We start from the raw sequence: 20,388 nt of genomic DNA, 5'->3' as shown, positions 1-20,388 counted from the left end.
TAAAACTCCTTGAAAAGCTGGCCCCAGGGTGTGGCGGGTCCACATCTGTTCCGTTTTGGGCTCTGGGCAGTTGTATCCGGTACCCAGTCAGGGACATGGGACTCAGGCAAGACCAGCAGTTCCTACACGGGCAGCCAGGGAGCCATGACCTCCAAATCACAGAGGCCAAAGCATCAAGCCTTCCGCTGTTTGGAGCGCCCGTGAGCCCTGCATGAGTCAGAGGAAGCTAGGATCAAATGCAGCTCTATCAATGTGTGACCGTAGCCAATTGCATTATCATCTCAGAACCACATTGTCTAATCTGAGAAATAAAATGCAGATTATCACCTACCTGAAAGGTAAACAGGGAAGACAGAGGTTGTGTTTTAACTTGCCTGGCACCTGGAGGTGGCAATAGGTGGTAGTTCCTACATTAGTTCCTTTCAAGTCCACCCCTGAAGTCCATTTTCATCTCATTTCACCTGCATTCAAGTTCAGGGATAGGGGATTCTAACCAGTACTGATCTGTAATTCTCACAAAAGGTGAGGGGCAGGTTCTTCTGGCTGGCAGACTGTATGGCATTTTGGGGAAGTTGTATTTGAGGTTTAAGCTCGAAGGAGTGAAACTGGGAGAGTATTTTCTACCCCAGTTCCCGACCTTTAACTCCTTGGTAGGTGAAAACAAATCGCTGGAAGACGACAGGAAAGGCAGTGCTTAGTCACATGCCTGACCGAGTTCCATCCAGCTGCCTGTCAGGAACTGGCGGCACCATGAATGCAAGTCACAATGCTGTCAGGATCGATTGTCAGCCCAGCCCTTCTGCCTGCTGATCTAGTCCTCAAAGTCTAAGAATTCCCTTTCCGCAGTCAGCAGCGTCTGACCCTAGCACTCACTGCGGGCCTTGATGGAGAGAACAACCTCCAGGTACCTGCCAATCCAAAGCCTGCCTGACAGACATGCTACTCAGGGAGATGGTCTCAAAGGGAAAGACTCTCTCCTCTTCCCTCAGGTCCTCTCAGGTCCACCTTGACACCGTTAGAACACCAGGAACTTTATGCCTGGACTGTTATCTTAACTCCTCTTAGAATGACCTTCATGGAGAGGTACTCCAATGTTATGCCCGCATTTCAAGAAACAACCATGGAAAACTCTCATTTTTATTAGTTATAAAACTGTTATCAAGGACACTGTCCATTATGTCACTCAGTGTCTTACATACAAGGGAGCTTCCTCCACAAGAAACCTATTATAGAGTGTTCCCCCACCCCCTTCCCAAAACATTTCCTTTTTTCCCTCTGAGAAAATAGTATGTTGCTTCTTTCCCAATAATGAGAATTGTGTAATTTCTGTCAAGAAGCTCAGAATTTAATTCCATGCTCAGCCACGGCCACTCAAGTACCTTTTTTAATTAGCATATTTGAATTGAGCTCCATTCACTGGTTCTGATTTTCTCTTTCTCTTTTATTAATAATATAGGTATTTTTGTATATATGTCCTTTATTATAAATTACATATGTGCATATATACTATACACACCATATAGTCTTTATTATAAGTGGAATCAGATCATTTTTGTGGAGATGCAACTTTGTGCCTGGATGATGACAATGCTTGCGACCCATTAGTTTACTCAAAGGGTTCATCTTCAAATAACCTTTTTAGCATCGCTATTTCTGGGACATCTCACAAACCTAATGAATCTGGGTTATAGCCTTCGACCCTCTGTGATCTTGGAAAAGTCATTTAATCTCTTAAGCCTCAGTATAATACCATTGGCCCAGTTTACCTAATAAAGTGCTACGGGGATCATGTAAAACAATAAATACCCTTTGAATTGAAGCTCTTTGAAAAGGTAAAAGAGTGGCTAAAAAATTTCCAATTTACAGCTCAGCATTGCTTGTTGAGGAAAAAAACGCAACTGGGAGGACTGAGGAAAAAGACTAAAGTTTATAAGCATCAACTTTGGTTGATGTTTTCCCATTGTCCTTCCAGATCCGTTCTCCACCCTCTCCACCCACTTCTATGCCCCAGGGGGCTGACCCTTAGACTGCATCAATGGGGCTATTTTGCCCCATGGCTTCAGCTGATCACAGATCGGCAGGAGACTGGTGGGGTATTTTCTCTCTTGACAGGCTACAGGCCCAATGGCAGTATTCTACTGAAGGCCACAGGTCCTGTGATGTGGCCTCTCCCACAGCCAGTTACAGAGACAGCTACACCTACACCCACATTTCTCTCCAACTTTTGGTAATCATTCTCTTAGGTAAAGGCTCCCTCTGTTGCTAACCTCGGGCGGTTTCATCATCTCTACTGGGTCTCCTTAGTCCTGCCCACACCTTTGTCAATAGTTGCTTCACTAAATTCTCCTAAATTACCCTGATTGAGGGCACAGCCTGGTTCCTCTTGGGGTTTGGTTGTGCCCCCAGAGGCACAACCCTCATAAAAACTCCTTGAGGTAGATGAGGTTGCTCATTTTGTAGATGAGAAAAAGATATGGTTAAATAATTTCCCAAGGTCATACACATTGTAAGTTATAGAGCTAGGTATCAAACCCAGATCAGCCTCATGCCCTTTCTATCCATCTTATGTTCTCTGAGATGGGTGAAGTATTTTTGATACTACATTAGGACCTCCAGCAAAATGCTTAATGGTAGTGGTGGTAGAGGCATCTTCTCTTGTTCCTGACTTTAAAGGGAGGACTTTCCATGTTTCATAGCACCCCCATGGCTATACTAGTAAGAATGAACATCGGCTTTTTAACTTTAATATGTTATGTAGTGAGTTCTAGGCACATAATCAAGGATCCTGGTGGTGGCAGAGATTTGAAGAGAGGAAGCTGGAATTTCCATCTCCATCTCCACTGAATTTGGAAATCTGCCCTGGTTACACTACCTCCCCCAAAGTCCTTTCCCTGATCTGCAGTTCAGAGTTGGATAGTTCTTCATTGGCCTGGGTTGAATCATTGTCTTCTAGTGCCTCCTACTGGTGCTGTATTATATGGAGCTACAAAGAGCCTGTCCAGTTTCTCTTCTTCTGGATAGACCTTAGGACCCATTTTAGATACATTCAAGGTCCCAACTGTTCTTTTTTCAATGCCCACCAAGTTTCCTATAGCCTTGCTTTGACTGTGGTTCCAAGAGCTAAAATCAGCACTGTACGCCTCAATCAAACACCGGTAAACTGAGGAACTCTTTCTTTACTCTAGATATTTTATCTTGACAGCCTAAGATTCCATTAGCTTTTTTCACAATATAACCTTGTCACTTAACTAAATTCCTTGTTTGCCCACCCCTGCCTAGACTCTGGAGGGACTATAGGGGAGGATATTAAGAACTCAGGAGGCACGATAGCAACTCCAGTGTCCATTGATGGATGAACGGATAAACAAAATGTATATACCGACAATGGATGATTACTGAGCCTTAAAAAAGGAGGACATTCTGACACATGCTCCAACATGGATGCATCTTGAGGGGAGTATGCTAAGTGAAACAAACCAGTTACAAAAAGACAAATACTGTATGATTCCACGTATATGAGGTATATAGAGTAGTCAAATTCATAGAGACAGAAAGTAGAATGGTGGTTTCCAGGGTTTGGGGGACAGGAGGCTGGGGAGTTATATATAAAAAAAATAAAACAACTCAGGAAGAAAAGTAGGTTCTGGGACAGAAACAGAAATGAGGGGAAGGAATAAAAATAAGTGAAAATAAAGGAAAGACTTGAGGTGGACAGAAAGGAACTTGAAGTTGCCATTGGATGAGCTTCATCTCAGCAGAGGGTCTGGTGGGGTCCACTGAGGTTGGAGGGGTGCTGCAGGCTTGAGCAAAGAGAACGAGGTTTGGAGCTACTTCTGGAAGGGATGTGTGTGGGACCAACAAGAAATGAATGAAGAAGGTGCCACGTGGCAAGGTATGCTCAGTGCAGGTTGCCCGTATCAGGGTGTAGTAGATGCATCACCATGTTTGAGTCTATCTAGAAATAGAAATGGAGAAAGCAGAAGGGTGTTGGTGGTGATCCTGGACTCAGGGTTCTCAAGGTGGGGTGGGGAGAAGCAGCTTGAGGTGTTGACAAAGTCTGAGCAGGACAGGGCAGGACACACTACTCTCTGTCTTTATTTATGTTTGGGAGGGGGTCTCTGGAGATAGCTCTGCTTTTTAGGACCAAACTGTGAGGGGGCAGAGAGGCCAGTGGTTGTTATTTGCTGTAAGATCTGTATTGTAAAAAAGGCTGAAGAAAATTCTTATGGATTGATTGGTTTGGGTGAAGGAAATCTGCAATGCTAGCTTTCAGAGCAAGTCTAAAGGTCTTCAAGGCATTTTAAAACAATTTTCGTATTGACAGTGAGATATTCTGGTTTGTATTCAGCCTTCATAGCAGGAAGTAGCCTGGGACACAGCTAGACCTGGGCAACTTATTTTAACGAGACCTTAACTGCCACAGAAACTTCTATGCAGTAATGATTGCAAACCACATGTCCTATTTCTCTCCTGTAGAACCTTTGGCTGTAACCCTCCTGGCTGCTCTTGTGCACAGCTTTGCTATTTATTGTTAGGGATTACATTGAGGAGGCCAGTTCTGAGAGCTCAGGAAATTCTACCAGCACTTGGGAAGGAGGAAAAAGGCTGACGCTAACACACTGAAAGGTGTTAAAAATCATAATTCTCCAGACTGCATGACAAAGAGGGTTCAGTTCCAAACTTACTGCCTTCTGGAGTGGCTGTGCTTGATTAAGAACAAATAAACTGGAAGTTGTTTGGACATCCAAAAAATGCAAGGCAGTTGGAGACTACTTCTTCGGGGGAGGCGGATTTCAGAAAGGCAGGCCAGGCAGTCTAATGGTTTCAAGATTACTCAAGGAAGTTGGGGGTTCTCCGTTTTAATTCTGACTTTCTTTTTTATAAAAATCCTCACTCAAGAATATTTTTTTTCCCATTGATTTTTTTTTTTTTTTAGAGAGAGTGGAGGGGAGGAAGGGAAGGGAGAGATGTGAGAGAGACACATTGATCCGTATGTGCCCCAACCGGAGCCAGGGATCGATCCTGCAACCGAGGTATGTGCCCCTGACCGGGAATCAAACCTGCAACCCTTCAGTTTGAGGGCTGACACTCCAACCACTGAGCCAAACCAACCAGGGCTAATGTGGACATTCTGTATGACTGACTGTCTTAGTAATTGGGAGCTTCTTTTTTTTTAATGAAATTTATTGATTTGAGAGAGAGAGAGAGAGAGAGAGAGAGAGAGAGAGAGAGAGAGGGAGAAGCATTGATTTATTGTTCCACTTATTTGTGCATTTAGCGGTTGCTTCTTGTATGTGCCCTGACCGGGGATGAACCAGAAAATGTGGCATACTGGGAGGACGGATGCTCGAACCAACTGAGCTACCAGGCCAGGGCAGTAATCGGGAGCTTCTTGAGGCACACATTTATTTACCTTGTATCCCCACAGACTGGCATATATGTGTGCTTCATGGATTTATAGAAAACAAATCACCATTGGAATAGAAATTAGGTGGTGACAAGAGAGTACAAAAATTCACAGTTGATAGCCTCACCTCCTGGAAAAGGAAATGACCGTGCTGGTTGGGATAGTGTTGAATAAGAGCCTGCAGACAGCTGGGAGTGAATCCCCACTCCACTGCTTACAAGCCAAATAGCCTCTCTGAGCTACAGTGTCCTCACCTGTAAAATGACGACAATATACTAGTACTCATACCTACTTCACAGACTATTGTATGGGTGAAATAAGAGAATATAGGCAAAGCCCCAGCATATAGAAAAATTACAATAATGCAAGGAAGTGGGGAGTCTTTTAGCTGTTATCATTACCTTTCTCCTAATTCTTTCAAAGATTCACTTCTCAGCCTTCTCTTGCAGCCCCAGTCTTTCCTAAGCATAGCAAACCTGCAGGTGTCACTGTGCATAGAGAAGCCGTGGAGATCTGTTAACTTACGAAAGTGAGCACAGTGCCCCAGTCTCGTACAGCTCAGTACACGCTCACTGACAGAATGAATGCTGAAAGAAATTTGCTCTCAACTCTAAGAATTACAAAACATACCAATTAGTCTTACTAAGCAAGTGACCTAAAGATTCTCACATGTGCAATAGAATTGTTGGATTTTGAAAACACGAGTCACCAAAATTAATGAAAGTGTCTAGAGGTCAGTAGTTCCCAACTTTTACTACATAAGAGCCTCCTAATTAACTAAAAAAATCCCCAAAGAGTCAGAATTGGTAGATCTGGAAAGAGTACAGGCGACAGCATTTTAAGCTCATCTCCCAGATAGTTCTGATGCAATACTTTAGGGGAGCCTGAAGGCCTCTGTTGAGAAAACTCAGGGGTTACTTGAAAATGTGATGGGTGCCCATCTAAATGCAAGAATCTCTTGGTTCTTTAGTACTTTTAGGTTTCCTTTTTTTCTCTCCAGTGGGTAAAATAATAGGATTGAAATGACCGTCGATCACAGACTGAGCTGGGAGAATCTGGGCTCATGTAAGTTCTGAGGATGTACAAACACGGACATGCTTAAAGGATTTGCCATAAAGATCTAGTTATTTGGGCACACTATATGCCTGCAAATCATTCGGAAGGATTGTTAATCTAGGAGTCTATCTATTTCTCAGTCTGAAATTTCAGGAGGATTGTATTTTCTCCTTCAGGATTAAAGGAAGAAATATTTTTTATAGCAGTGCCACTAGAAATAATTCAAAATCTAAAAAGCTTTAATGTGAACTATAAGAATATGACTTCTAGTCACACTCCATGTACAAGAGGAACGCGTTTAGATCAATACTAAAAGTGTATGAATGGGAAATAAATGGTAGGTCTTTGTGTCTGCAGGGGAGAAGTTTCTGTGTAGTTCTATGATTTTTCTCAGAAATTAAACTCCCCCAGAATCTGGCCTCTGCATTTAACCTCCAGTTAAGGTCATTAGTCTGTTCCACCACGACATGGTGCTACATGGCATCACTCTCCCTTCCCCACTAATCTGTTGTTGTAAATGTTGCTTTGAAAGGGTCTTAATATTCAATTATTAATCAGAATCAATTTAACAGGCTGTTGATGCCAGGAATGAAATTTTCTCAATTTGCAAAGCTGGGATAAGCTGATCAAGAGAATGGTATAATTTCATAGGAAGTAGATTAAGCTTCCCACGCCTGCCTAAAGAGCTTATGGAGGCTCATAGAGGTGAAGAAAAAGGTATGTCTGGGTGGCTACATCATGAGCCCATGAAGAGTAATTTTGAGGAATTTATAAACCATAGCAACCTCAGTTTAGATAAAGTTTCCTTAACCTGGAAGGGTCAAGTTGCTATCTTCTCTTTTTAAAATCTCACTTAAAGTGTAGCCTGACAATTTTTAAGTAGAAAAATGGTGCTACAGAAATGATAATTTCTGCACTTAAATCTGCTTTATTCCCTGTTTTCATACTAGAGCTATGAGGAGCTACAAGCTTATTTTCTTTCGAGGTACAAGACTTCAAACAGGAGGGTGAAAAATGACCTAAGTTATTTGTAATATGCAGGAAATATAGACAATCTTTGTTGAGTGTGAGAAGCTGTGTTCTTTTTTAAAAAATTTATTGGGGTGACATTGGTTAATAAAATTACGTAGGTTTCAGGTGTACGAGTCTATAATACATCATTTGTATATGATATTGTGTGTTTACCACCTCAGGTCAAGTCTCCTTCAATCACCATTTATTCCCCCCTTTCCCTTCTACTATCTCTCCCCAACCCCCTTTCCCCCGTTATCACCATAATGTTGTCTGTGTCTAGGAGTTTTTTCCCTTTGTTTAATCCCTTCACCTTTTTCAGCCAGTTTCCAACACCCCTCTCCTCTGACAGCTGTTAGTCTATTGTCTGTATCTATGAGTATGTTTTCTATTTTGTTTGTAAGTTCATTTTATTCATTAGATTCCACATATAAGTGAAATCATGTGGTATTTGTCTTTCTCTGACTAACTTATTTCACTGAGTATAATACTCTCCAGGTTCATCCATTCTGTTGCAAAATGTAAGGCCTCCTTTTTTAAAAAATTTTTTTTAGCTTAGTATTCCACTGTGTAAATGTACCCCCTCTCCCCCTTTTTTAAAAATTCACTCATCCAATAGCCAAGATTTGGAAGCAGCACTTGGGATGCTTCCAAATCTTCACTATTAGAAATAATGTTGTAATGAACATATATTCATTCAAATTAATGTTTTGGGTTTCTTTGGATATATTCCTAGAAATGGAATTGCTGGGTCATAAGGCAATTCTATTTAAATTTTTTTAAAAAATCCTCACCCAGGGCATGTTTTTGTTGATTTTTAGAGAGAGATGAAGGGAGAAGGGGGAGATAGAGAAAAAAATTGATGTGAAAGAGAAACATCGATTGGTTGTCTCCTGTACATGTCCTGATTACCAAGGGATCAAACCTGCAATCTGGGTATGTTCTCTGGGAATCAAACCCATGACTTTTTGGTGTATGGATGATGCTCCAACCAACTGAGCCACACTGGCCAGGGCTACCCTATGTCTTTTAATTGGAGCATTTAAGCCATTTACATTTAAAATGATTCTTGATAGGTACATATTTATTGCAATTTTATTCTTTTAATCATGTTTTTCTGTTTTTCTTCTTTTTTCTTAAAGAAGTCACTTTAACGTTTCTTGTAACACTGGTTTGGCGATAGCAAACTCTAGCTTTTTCTTGTCTGGGAAGCTCTTTAATTCTACTTCAAGTTTAAATGCTAGCCTTGCTGAGTAAAGTAGTCTTGGTTGTAGGTTCTTACTTTTCATCACTTTGAATATTTCATGCCAATTGCTTCTGACTTGAAATGTTTCTATTGAGAAATCAGCTGACAGTCTTATGAAAACTCCATTGTATGTAACTAACTGTCTTTCCTTGTGGCTTTTAAGAGTGTCTCTTTGTCTTTAACCTTTGATATTTTACTTATGATGTATGCTTGTTTGGGTTCATCTTGTTTGGGGTTCTCTGTGCTTCATGGACTTGTATGTCTTTTTCCTCTACTAGATTAGGGAATTTTTCAGTCATTATTTCTTCAAATGCGTTCTCGATCCCTTGTTATCTCTCATCTCCTTCTGATACCCCTATAATGTGAATGTTATTATGCTTTATATTGTCCCATAGGTTTCTTAAACTATCTCATTTGAAAACATTCTTTTTTTCTTTTTGCTGTTCTGATTGGCTGTTTTCTTATACCTTATTTTCCAAATCGTTGATTTGATCTTCTGCTTTATGCAACCAATCTACTGCTTATTCTTTCTGGTGTAGTCTTCATTTCAGATATTACATTCTTCATTTCTGACTGGTTATTTTTATGGTTTCTAAGTCCTTTTTTGATGCTGTTGTAGTTCTCAATTAGTTCCTTCTGATCCTTATAACCATTTCTTGAACTCCATTTCTGATAAATTGGTCTATTTCATTTCACTCCTTCTCTAGAGATTTTTCCTGTTCTTTCATTTGAGGCATGTTTCCTTGTCTTCCTATTTTGGCTGAGTCTTTGGGCTTGTTTCTATTTATAATGGAGATCTGCTATGCTCCAGTCTTGGTAGGGTGGCCTTATGTAGTAGGTGACTTGTGGGACCCAGTGGCACAGTCTCCTTGATTACCTGAGCTGGGTGCTCTAGGAATGCCCTCTGTGTGAGTTATGTGAGCCCTTCTGTTGTAATTGAGTCTTGATTGCTATTGGCCCATTTATGTATGGATCAACCCTCAGGCTGGCTGACTGTGAGGATCAACCCTGACCACAGTGTTTGAGCTGCTGTTCACATGCTGAATACATGAATAGGAATTTGGCTTAGAATATCTGGTGCCTGTTGAGATCTCCTTTGGATGGACCACTTGTGAAGCTAATTGGATTCTGCTCTGATGTTGTCTGATGCTGGCCTCTGGGTGTCTTGGGAGGAGCTCTGGTGCAGGTCAATGTCAGATGCTGTCTATGACCGGCACTGGGAAACTGGTTTGGAGCTACAAAGTGGTCCCCAGTTTGTGGCTGCCTCTGCTGGGCCTGGGTGCATGAGAAGGATCAAGCTGCACACCAACGATGGCTTACACCAGCACTGAGCCCAGGGGCAGATCAGTAAAAGTCTAAAGGAACACCAAGATCTGCCTCCATTTGCCTCCACCTGTTGGCTGCTTGTTAGGTTCAGTCACTGAAAGAGCATCTGATGATACTTGAGTTACATGAGGTAAGTTCTCAGTGAGTCACCAGATAGGAGCAAGTGGTGTTCACCAGATTGATATAGGTTCAAACTCGGTGCCAGTGCTGGGTCTGAGGTTACTCAGCTAATGTCCTAGTATATGCCAAGTCTAGTTGTCACCTGCTGGGTGTTTGTGCACCTTTGTGGTGGGGCAAGGTCTTAAGGAGTTGTCATGGTGAGGCCAGCAGAGTTTATCAGGTCCAAACAGACCAAGATTTGGCCATGTGAAAGGGGGGGCTCTTCACTGGTTGGGCATGCTAGGGAAAATGGCCCCATCTTAGAGCCACACAACTCAGTTTGTCCCAGATTCTGCCAGGAGCCTGATCTCAGCAGTGTGGGGCCACCGGGAGGTAGGAGGATGGCTCTCCTATGAAGGGGAGGTGCCATTCAGGTTTGGAGTAAGGTAGGGTGAGTAGCTCTTGACTCAGAGCCACACAACTTAGCCTGTTGGGCTAGCAGATCTCCCATGATGGGGAGGCTCCAGTCAGGTTCATGGGAGAGTGGGGGAAATGGCCCCCAAAAGCCACACAACTTAGTCACTGATATCCCCTGAGGTCTGCCTAGACTTCTACACCCTGGACCATGCTGCTGACTCGTCAGTAGGGCCCAAGCTCCAAAGGGTGGGGCTACAGAGAGTTCAGAGAGTGGGGCTATTGCATTTCCCCAGGCTGGTACCATAAGGAAGGGATTGCTCCACCCAAGAAAGATGGTGTCTGTGGTGTGGGAGAAGGACTCAGCACAGGTATCACGGCAGTTGTCCCTTTTAATTCTCTCTTCAAAGCCACAAACCTCAGTCTCTCCTCACACAGCCCCACCCTCCCTCTGCTGGAGCCCAAGGTGAGTGGCTGTGAATGAGATTTTGTGCATTGGCCATTTAAGAGGCCAATGTGTCTCTAGCAGTCTGCTGTCTCTCTCTGGTGGCCAGAATTCCTGCCGATTTTCAGTCAGATGTTATGTGGGCACCTCTTCCCAGCTCTGGTGCTATGGGCTGGGGAGCCCAGCTTGGTGTTGAGACCCCACGCTTCTCAGGGAGAACCCCCCACACAGCTGAGATATCCCTCTGAAATCTCAGCCACCACCATTGGGAGCGGGGCCAGCCCTCTTCATGTCTCCACCCTTTCTACCAGTGTCCATGTGGCTTAGTCTGTAAATCCTTGGTTATAAGACTTCTCTGTAGCTAGTCTTCAGTTGATCATTCAGGGTGATGGTTCTATAATTTAGCTGTGATTTCACTTTGGTCCCGGGAGAGGTGAGTGTACCTTCAACCTACTCCACTGCCATCTTGGCTCTCTCTGAGAAGCTGTGATCTTGAAGAGGGTCTCATAACCAATGAACTGACCACATCACAGAACTCTCTCTCTACCCTGTGCATATTCGAGGTCACCTAGGAATGAGATGGGTGCTCATATAAATGCAGGAATCTCTTTGCCTTTTCATTATTTTGTGGTTTTTTCCCCCCTCTTGTGGACGAATAGGTACTAAGATTGAAAGCAGCTTCAGCCATAGATTGGGAATATCCCCTCCCAGAGGATTAGAATTTCACCCCCAGCATCAGGGGAGATTGTGTGGTGCAGGCAGAATCAGCTGCATAATATGCAGGCCCAGTAATAGCTGAAAATTATCCAAAAAGCAGGAAAAAGTGCCATTAAAGGTACTAAAATACAAAGCTTTCCTATTTTTTTCTTGTGATCTCTCTCTTGCTTTGTCATGTTATTTGTTTTTATTCTTTTTGTTGTTGTTGTTATTGTGGTAAAATACACATAACATAAAATTGCCATCTTAACCTTTTTACATTACACATTACAGGTACACCTTGCTCATTAAGTGTGCAGTTCAGCTATACTAGTATTAAATATATTCACAGTTAAAGATACCAGTCATGGTGTCTTTTATTTGATGTTTAATGCCATTCTAAGTAAATTAAAAATGTAAATTATTAGCATGAATTTTACCGTTCATTTGTGCAATGCCAGTTTAAATGCAAAGGTCAGAGCATTTAACTCATTTCTGCAATCATCGAAAGCATACTTCATATTTTTGTCCCTGGAGGATGCCTCAAGCTGGCTAGAAAAGACAAACACAGGCAGCCTCAGAAGGTTGGAAGAAGGACAAGAAGGTTCCGCAGGCACAGACTGGGCTCGAGGGAGTTGGCTGGAGCACTCCATCTGGCACAGGGATATTCAGGACCTTCACAGGTGCCAAGACCCACCTTGTGTGCCTACTCAGGCCTGCTGGCTGCTGGGATCTCCTCACCCCCAGACCCCGGATTGCCATGTTGTTCCCTGGCTTGGGATAGGCCCCGGGGAATCTCCCTTCCCATGTGGCTTCCCCAAACCCAAGGAGGACAGATGACACTCCCCCCTGGTTACGGCAACGTCTGTATCTGGACCGGGAATGAGCAGTCAGTTTGTCCCTCATCGAAGTTTCCTGACTGATGTCCACCAGGCACATGGCCAGTCCTGGGTGGGATGGCAACTGCTATGCTGTGTCCCAAGAGGCAGCAGGATAGGTGCAGCCAACTGTGACCTTCCCCACCTATACCCAGGCCCTTGAGCGCAGTGGTCACTGGATGGGCACAAGGAGGGGAGAGTGAGCTGAGAACCCACCCTCCACCCCCTGGGGACATGGGATGGGCGTTGGGAGAGGGAGGATGGGAGTGGAGGCAGCAGGAAGCAGGACATCCTGTGCTGTCTCCAAGCCTCCCCAACACACTGCGTGCTCCAAGGCTCCACTGTCCCATCAGACTTCATGCATAAGACACAGTGTCTAGTCTGGGGCTGCAGAACATTAAGCTCCAACCACGGGGGCTCTGCTGAGCTGAGATCCCCTGTGGGGCTACATGGGCCTTGGTGCAGGGGCCAAGAACAAGTAGGGGAGGGCAGAGGAGAGCCCGTGCTTCCGGGGAGCAAGGCCGGCCCTGCCTCTCCTTGGCTCCTAAACAGGGTTTTGACATTTTGATGTGAGGGGCACTTGTTCTCCTTTCAGGACTGCCCTCACTGCTCACCCCTCCTCTCTTCCTGCCCACTCCGGATTTTAAGCAATGGGGATCTTCCTCTGATGTCCTTCCCTTTCTCGTTGCCCTCTGTCTGAGTGAGAGGAGATGGGAGCTCTGTCTTTTAACTGCGCTTCACAGTAAATTAAGGTATTCCCTGCCTGGTAGGATGCATGTGGCTGAGCCGTGAATGCCTGTGAGTCTCTTTGAGCTCTTGGGTGGGGGTGCTGGGTGCCTGCTTTTCAGGACTGTGTGAGGCCCAAAAGGAAGAAAGGAGAGGGAGGGAGGAAAGCTGGAGAAACATCACAGAAGCTTAGGGAAGGTGAGAAAGGAAGCATGGGAAAATGGTTAAGGGGAAGAAGATGGAAGGCAAGGGGGTAAACAAGGGAGAGGGAAGGAAGGGACTCCCAGCATTTTGCTTGCTCTAGCCACATGGTTTGAAAGACTAGAGGCTTCACCTGATAAAGCTGTTGTCCCCAGCAGACAGTGTCTGCACAAGCTGGTGCCTGAACAATGACTTGGGAGGCCCAGGTGGCAATAAGAAGTGTCAGCCCGAGTCTCTTGCTCTGCTCCTGTCAGATCTTTGAAAACGTGACTCAGCATTTTAGCTTTCTCAGAGCACACCCCAGTGAGCCCTGCGGAGGCGTGGGTGCTCTGAAGAGAACTGTAGGGGTGGGGTGAGTAGATGGGGAAGTTAAATGGGCCAGAAGAGCAATGGAAAATCCCTTCCGGAGCTCCCAGTAGGATCCAGAGTTGCACTGAGGAGAGTTAGGTCTTTTCATTCACAAAAATGAACTCTATTTTTTTCAGGGTGAAAGCAGAGGCCATATGAGCCAAGTGTATTCATAACCTCAAGCCTTGAAAACCCTTCCCTCCTAGTGGTGTTATAATGAACTGGCTTCTTGGGGCCCGGTGGGAAGGCTCCACTAAATCTCTGTTTGAGAAGGAGAAGAAAGCAGCTCGCCATCCGATGGACTTGCAGCCTGGAGAGGACACACGGCTGCATGCCCGCGCCTGGCTCAGCACCCCAGATGCCAGCCTCACAAGAAGCCCCGGGTTCCCTGCGCTTTCTGTCCTCTCAATAATTATCTCTTCCTGGGGGAGGATTTCACGTTTGGATTATGATGCAGACTCCACTGAGATTTTCCTCGCTGTGGCTGCAAACACCGATTTGTCAAGGGAACCGTATGACCCCCTCTAAAGACCCGGAGTGTTCCGATACACGTCCTGAAACCTCTTGCATGACTGCAGAGATATGAGGACAATCTTTATATCGAATTCGAGAGAGGAAACTCAACTGTGCTTGCAAAGATGGCCCCGCTCTTTCTAGAGCAAGATTTCTCGCCCTAGCTGGTTTGGCTCAGTGGATAGAGCGACGGCCTATAGACTGAAGATTTCTCAAAGTGGTGATGGGTGGGCCTCCCACATCAGAATAACATGGGACAACGGGTTAAAAATCAGATTTCTGCATCCCCACTGCAGAACTACTAAATCTCTGTGGGCGAGGGGTCGGTACCTACATTTTAAAGAAGCTGAGAGTTCGTGCCCTGTGTATACTGGCAGTTGTGAGTCCACGCCTGGAACGGTGGTTCTCAGACTTGACTGAGCCTTGGCAGCACCGGGAGGGTTTGTAGAACACGGACGGCTGGGCCCCACTTTGAGAGCTTCTGATTCAGTGGGTCTGTGGCGGGGCCTAAGGACCTGCATTTCTAATAGGTCCCTGGGCGATGATCATGCTGCTGGTCTGGGGACCACACGTTGAGAACCACTGGGGTAAAACAATGACAACAGTTCAGCCTTGTGTCTGTCAGGTGTAAGCTGTTTACTGAGGGCCAGAGTGTGGGAGGCAGTGGTGTCGGAGGGCTTATTTCCTCCCTCACTGGGAGGCAAATGTCTGGAAAAGTAGTGCAGGCCACTGGCCCCAGAGCCAGGCTCCTAGGCAGGGCCCTAAGGGAGCAAATGGTGTGCATGTGCCAAGTAACCAGGCTTCTGGTGGCTGGAGCTTTGGACTCCCAGGAGTCAGTTTGGTTTCAGATAAAAATGGGGTTATAGGTCTGTTCTATAACCTAGACAAGAAGGATTGGCTAAACCTAGAACTTCCAGTAGATCCCTGAACTAAGCAGGAATAAATGAAAGCACAAAAGAAGGCAGAGTTCTCATTACCATGAATAACCATGGATAACCCAGCAGAGATAATGTTTAATAAGCCAGGCACTTTTTGGGGGGTGGAGGTGGGGGCGCTATATTCACATACTTCAGGCCACCAATCCTCTGGGGACATTTCAGGGATCTCAGGACACAGATGCTTCCTTTCTTCTATCTAGAAAGTATTTCAGGCTGTGGCCTCCACAGACCACTGTGGTGTGCTTGGCTGTGTGGTTCCGGGGCTGCCCACAGTATCTTTGGTTCCTCTCCTGTCCTCAGGTGCCTGCAGTTTTCAATATAGCCACTAGAGGTCTCAGCAGGATAATGATTATCTTAGGAAAGGGACAGGAAGGACCTGGAAGAAGCTGGAAAAGTCCCCCCCACTCTTTAAAAAAAAAAAATAAAAAAAAATTATTATTATTATTAGTGATTTCAGAGAGGAAGGTAGAGGGGAAAATAGAAACACCAATGATGAGAGAGAATCACTGATTGGCTGCCTCCTGCACGACCTCTACTGGGCCTGCAACCCAGGCATGAGTCCTGACCAGGATCGAACCAAGACCTCCTGGTTCGTAGGTTGATGCTCAACCACTGAGAAACACCAGCCTGGGAGAAAGTCCTCTTTCTATTTGATTTGTTGTTTAGAGTTATCCCCATTTGCACAGCCCAACTATAACTTTTTTCATAATCCTATAATGGGGAATGAATGCTGCTGGGAGGAAATGGTGTGAAAAACAGACCGAGGTTAGAAACAAACTTTTTTCATGTACTTTTTGAAATCAGCTTTTCTCAAATACATATCACACACGAAGAGCCTGGGGTCCAGAGAGGCACAGTAACTTTCCCAAGGTCACCCAGATATTTCATGACAGAGCCAGGACTGGGTCTCGAATCCTTTCTTGGGATGTAGGCTCCTTAACTTAAACAAAAAAACTCTCCTGGCTGTGTATGTGGGTTTTTAACCAGAGAGAAAGGAGCTGGGTCAATACACTGATAAGATGCTATGATGGAAAGAGAAGGACTGAGTTTTAATCCAGTTTCTGCCCCATTTTGAACGGGTTAATTTCTCTCTTGAGACCACAGTGATTTTGTATGAACCAATGGGTGTGGAGTGAAGGATCCATTTCTGCAGCCCCAGAATTCTGTCACATCTTGTGAGAGCCCCTTCAATTTTAAGTTCTTATCATCTCTGACAATTTGCAAAGTTTCCTCCCAATAAATTCCCATTCAACACACACTTGAAACTTTGAGATTGAAAATAAGAGGCAGGTACCATCCTGAAATCATAGTCAGGTGGGGGAGGCACAGTAAGGTAGGATCTTATTTTAAAGGGTCCAGGTTTACTCTTGGTCAGGCACAAATTCCTCCTCCCCAAGTTATTTACCTATAAATCTAGTTTTTCACATATTGATTCACTCAAAGTAGAAACAGAGTTCATATAGAGTCAAGGAACACCAAAACAGACTGTGGCTGTGTGTGTGTGAGTGAGTGTGTATGTGTGCGTGTGTCTGAGTGTACAAGGAAGGGCCAATAAGGCCCATATCTGATTTAATCAGGTTTGTTCAATATATGTGTGTTCACCATATGCATACTTACAGAGAAAGTAATAAATGTAAGCCCTGTTTCTTGGCACCGTGGTACCTGTTTTCACACGGCATCACTCCTACCGAGACTCACAGAGCAGTAACCTGTGGAGGCAGGTGGCCCAGAAGAGCACCGCGTGGCCGAGGCTCACTATGGTGACCACAGCCCGGACAGAGGCCTCCCCAGGCTTCCGCACGGTGGAGTCGTATGTTGCAGTGAGAACACAGACACGTGATTAGAATCCTAAAAGCTGACAATCTGAGGGCTCATTGTCAGAAAACAATACCCAAACGCATTCCCAGGGGCCCCAGCTCCTTCCTGGGGAGGTGCCAGGCTGACAGCTGCAGGTGCTCTGGCTCCTGCCCATGTGCCGGGGATTGTAGGGAGAGAAGCACAAATATAAACCCAGGGACAAAGATATCAGATCTAGGCTTAACAGCGACGGTTCATGCGGCCCAAGCACCAAGCGGCGGAAGCAGGAGTCCGAGCACACGGAGAGGACATGCGGGAATGTAGGCAGAAGCGCACAGAACACAGGTGGGCCCATAGGAGCCATGCTCGCACTTACATGGTGTGGTCTCACACTACCTTAGTTTGCTTTAAGCATTTCCATCATCTGAGAGTTTGGGAGGGAAAAACAGAACAGTTAAAGGTAAAATACATTAAGAGCTGGCACTTTACTCTGAAAAGTTAAAAATAATATCATTCCTGGCCATGCCATTCATAGCAAGATAATTCACAATGATGAAGAAAAAGCACAGTTCTGAGAGTCAGAATATGGTGTCATATCTTGGCTCTGCCACTTGCCAGCTGTGTGACTCTAGGCAAGTATCTTTCTGTGTGTCAGTTTCCTCATCTGTTCAATGGGTCTGATAGTATTACTCAACTCATCAGGTTGCAACGAGGGTGGAATGAATTAATACAGCGTGAACTACTTGGAATAGTCCTATTCAATACCTAACATTATCTATTATCATTGTTGTTATTGTTACTTTATCTTTGGCTTCCTCAGGCAATACCGCCCACAATAGACAAAAAGTTTTCTAAAGAAAGTCAAGGCTCTGAAAGAATCGTAGATGCTCAATAAAAAAAAATAATAGAAGAAATCAAAAGGTTCAGGAGGAAAGAACAAAGTTAAAACTGCATGGGGTGAGCAATATTTCCATGTGTTGTTATAACTCTTGAGGGCATCATTTCAAATACCAAAGCAATTCGAAGTAGCTTTAAAAAAAATCTTCTCCTGAGGGTATGTTTATTGATGAGAGAGAGGGAGAGAGAGAGAGAGAGAGAGAGAGAGAGAGAGAGAGAGAGAGAGAGAGAGAGACACTAATGAAAGAGAGAAACATTGACTTGTTGCCTCCTGTACGTGCCCTGACCAGGGATCAAACCTGCAACCGTGGCATATTAAGATGGCATTTCAACCAACTGAGCTGGGCTGAAGTAGCTTTTTAAGAAAAATGAATACAGTTTCTCTCCATATCCTCCGTTTTGCATCTGTAGATTAAACCAATCGTGGATCAAAAATATTTTTGTGTGAAAAAACTCAATTCCAGAAATATAAAATAAAATGAAATCGATAGCATAAACACAGATCAATGAGACCCCAAGGCCTGGTTCACGTTGGACAGGTCAAGGCTGTGTACACATCATCAACCCTTCAGACTGACAGCATCTTTCATTTGCTAACTGGCTTCCATCCAGGGCCTCATGCAGATAACAGCTAAAAGGTTCCTGTGCAAGGACGGGGTGGGTCTTGACTACCAGGTGGTTGACCAAGTCATGCAGGAGGACGGAGTTCTCTCCCCCATTCTTTCCCTAACCCATTCTATCAGCTTTGACCTCATGTGGCAGGATATTGCAGTGAAGCCCGAAAGAATGGGATCTAAGCCTGAAAAGAACCTGCAAGTAAAGATGACCAGGACTGAGCCTGCCTTTGCTAATCACTCCATGTCCCTGGCTGGCCGGTACCAGTGCGCAGGTAGTTCTTCACTTTCCCTCAGAGTGAATCTGCCCCTCACCCTGTAGTAGTGCATTTGCACATGTAGACGGGCCAACTGAGACAGGCCTTGTTTAAACACACGTGGCTTTCCAGAAAACCCAGATGAATGGGCTGTCCTCGCTTCTGACCAGGGACACCCTTCCCTCGAATCTGATTTTATGGCCTCTTGCTTCCTGCTTCCCATCTGGACCTCTTCTTACTTCTCTCCCTTGGTTGTTACCTGACTGTGGCATTTCTTACTCATTGCTGGCCCCAGAAAGTTCCGGGATAGAAGCTCAAGGCCTCTCCTCTGTCCCTCTGTCTCCTCATGCCCTTTCTCAGTTTCTCAAAGGCATGGGGGCTGGTGTTGGCCCTCTTTGGGATGTGAACGTTTGGATGAAGCAATTTTCTTATTCAAGTTGGAAAGGCAGGTACTAAAAGCGTCATTTCACATGAAAAATATAAGCAGTATTGAAATATAGAAGGAAGAATGACAAGGAACGGCAGCGTTGGTTTAGTAGCCTCGCCTAACTGACCTTTGCCAGAAAATGTGAGTCGGCTGCCTCCCTCGATAGGCACTCATCCCCGCAGAAACCGCAGTGGTGCTTAGCTTCCTGCTCCTTGCATCCTCCCACCAGGCAGGGCGTGTGTTTGTGTGTATGTGTATCTGTGGTGCCCAAGCACTGGTTGCTGTGCTCTGAGAAGGCCTCTGCTTAGAGCAGAGTTTAGATCTGGGTAATATTCTCAGGTTCAGCTGCCAGTTGGGCTGCGGGATCCTAAAGGCTGGGCGTGGGCTTTTCTTTCTTGGGCAGCCTCTTACGATGTCAAGGACAGCAGGAGGGGGTCAGGGCTGCCAGTGGTCGCAGCTTCATCTGTCTGGCAGGAAAGCTGGCTTTTTAAAGACACAGTCTTGTGTCTTAGATCCCAATCACAGGAGCTGTTTCAAGGACATAGATCATGGTGCTTGGGCTCTGGAACACAGAGACACCTTGATCTGTTCGACATTTTTTTTTTAAGGGATGCTATTTATGGCATCAGAATGTTGCTCCAGCCAGAGTGCAAATGGGAGAGGATAGTTGGAGAAGCAAAGGGATTTCCAACCAGAAAAAGTACTCTAATGAACGGATGTTTGCAGAAGTGAAGACAGTTAAACAGAATCATTAAGCAATTAGCCAAATTGTAACCAGGATGGGAAATACAAGGTGATTTCAAAGGGCATCATTTCAAATAAGTCATTCTCTTGCTTTGGAGGGCTTTCATTCCACACCGTGAAGAAGGTCCCTAGTTTCACAGAAGTGATGAAGGCAGTCGCATTTTTCTTGTTGATGGGACAAGCAATGCCATGTCTCCTGGAGGGTCAATGAGTCCTTCAGGTCCCAGGAGGGCTGAGCCCTTGATGCAGTGAAGGCAGCCATGGCATTCTCATCCTGTACAGTGTGAGTTTTATTAAATAGTTCAATGGCAGCAGCTTCTAAGTTCTGCTCTGGGTCCCAGGGCCCAA

The 20,388-nt window shown here is 45.0% G+C and overlaps 1 protein-coding gene across 3 annotated transcripts in view; it reads right to left on the bottom strand.

Moving 5' to 3' along the window:
- The window catches only part of LHFPL3 (LHFPL tetraspan subfamily member 3), a 469,597-nt gene that overhangs the window by 21,851 nt on the left and 427,358 nt on the right, over window positions 1–20,388 (bottom strand). Inside the window, exon 3 of one of the 3 annotated variants that reach the window (XM_059712790.1) lies at window positions 17,498–17,525. The exons of 1 other annotated variant lie outside the window; for it this stretch is intronic. In XM_059712790.1, the coding sequence (XP_059568773.1) occupies window positions 17,509–17,525 (17 nt within the window). In that variant the 3' untranslated portion in view covers window positions 17,498–17,508. Of the gene's footprint in view, window positions 1–17,477; window positions 17,526–20,388 lie in introns of all 3 variants that reach the window. One more of the 3 variants, XM_059712789.1, reaches the window with a different exon arrangement.

The sequence above is a fragment of the Myotis daubentonii genome, chromosome 10 (assembly GCF_963259705.1).
Source record: "Myotis daubentonii chromosome 10, mMyoDau2.1, whole genome shotgun sequence".
Lineage (NCBI taxonomy): Eukaryota > Metazoa > Chordata > Mammalia > Chiroptera > Vespertilionidae > Myotis > Myotis daubentonii.
This window is presented reverse-complemented; position numbering and strand designations above follow the sequence as displayed.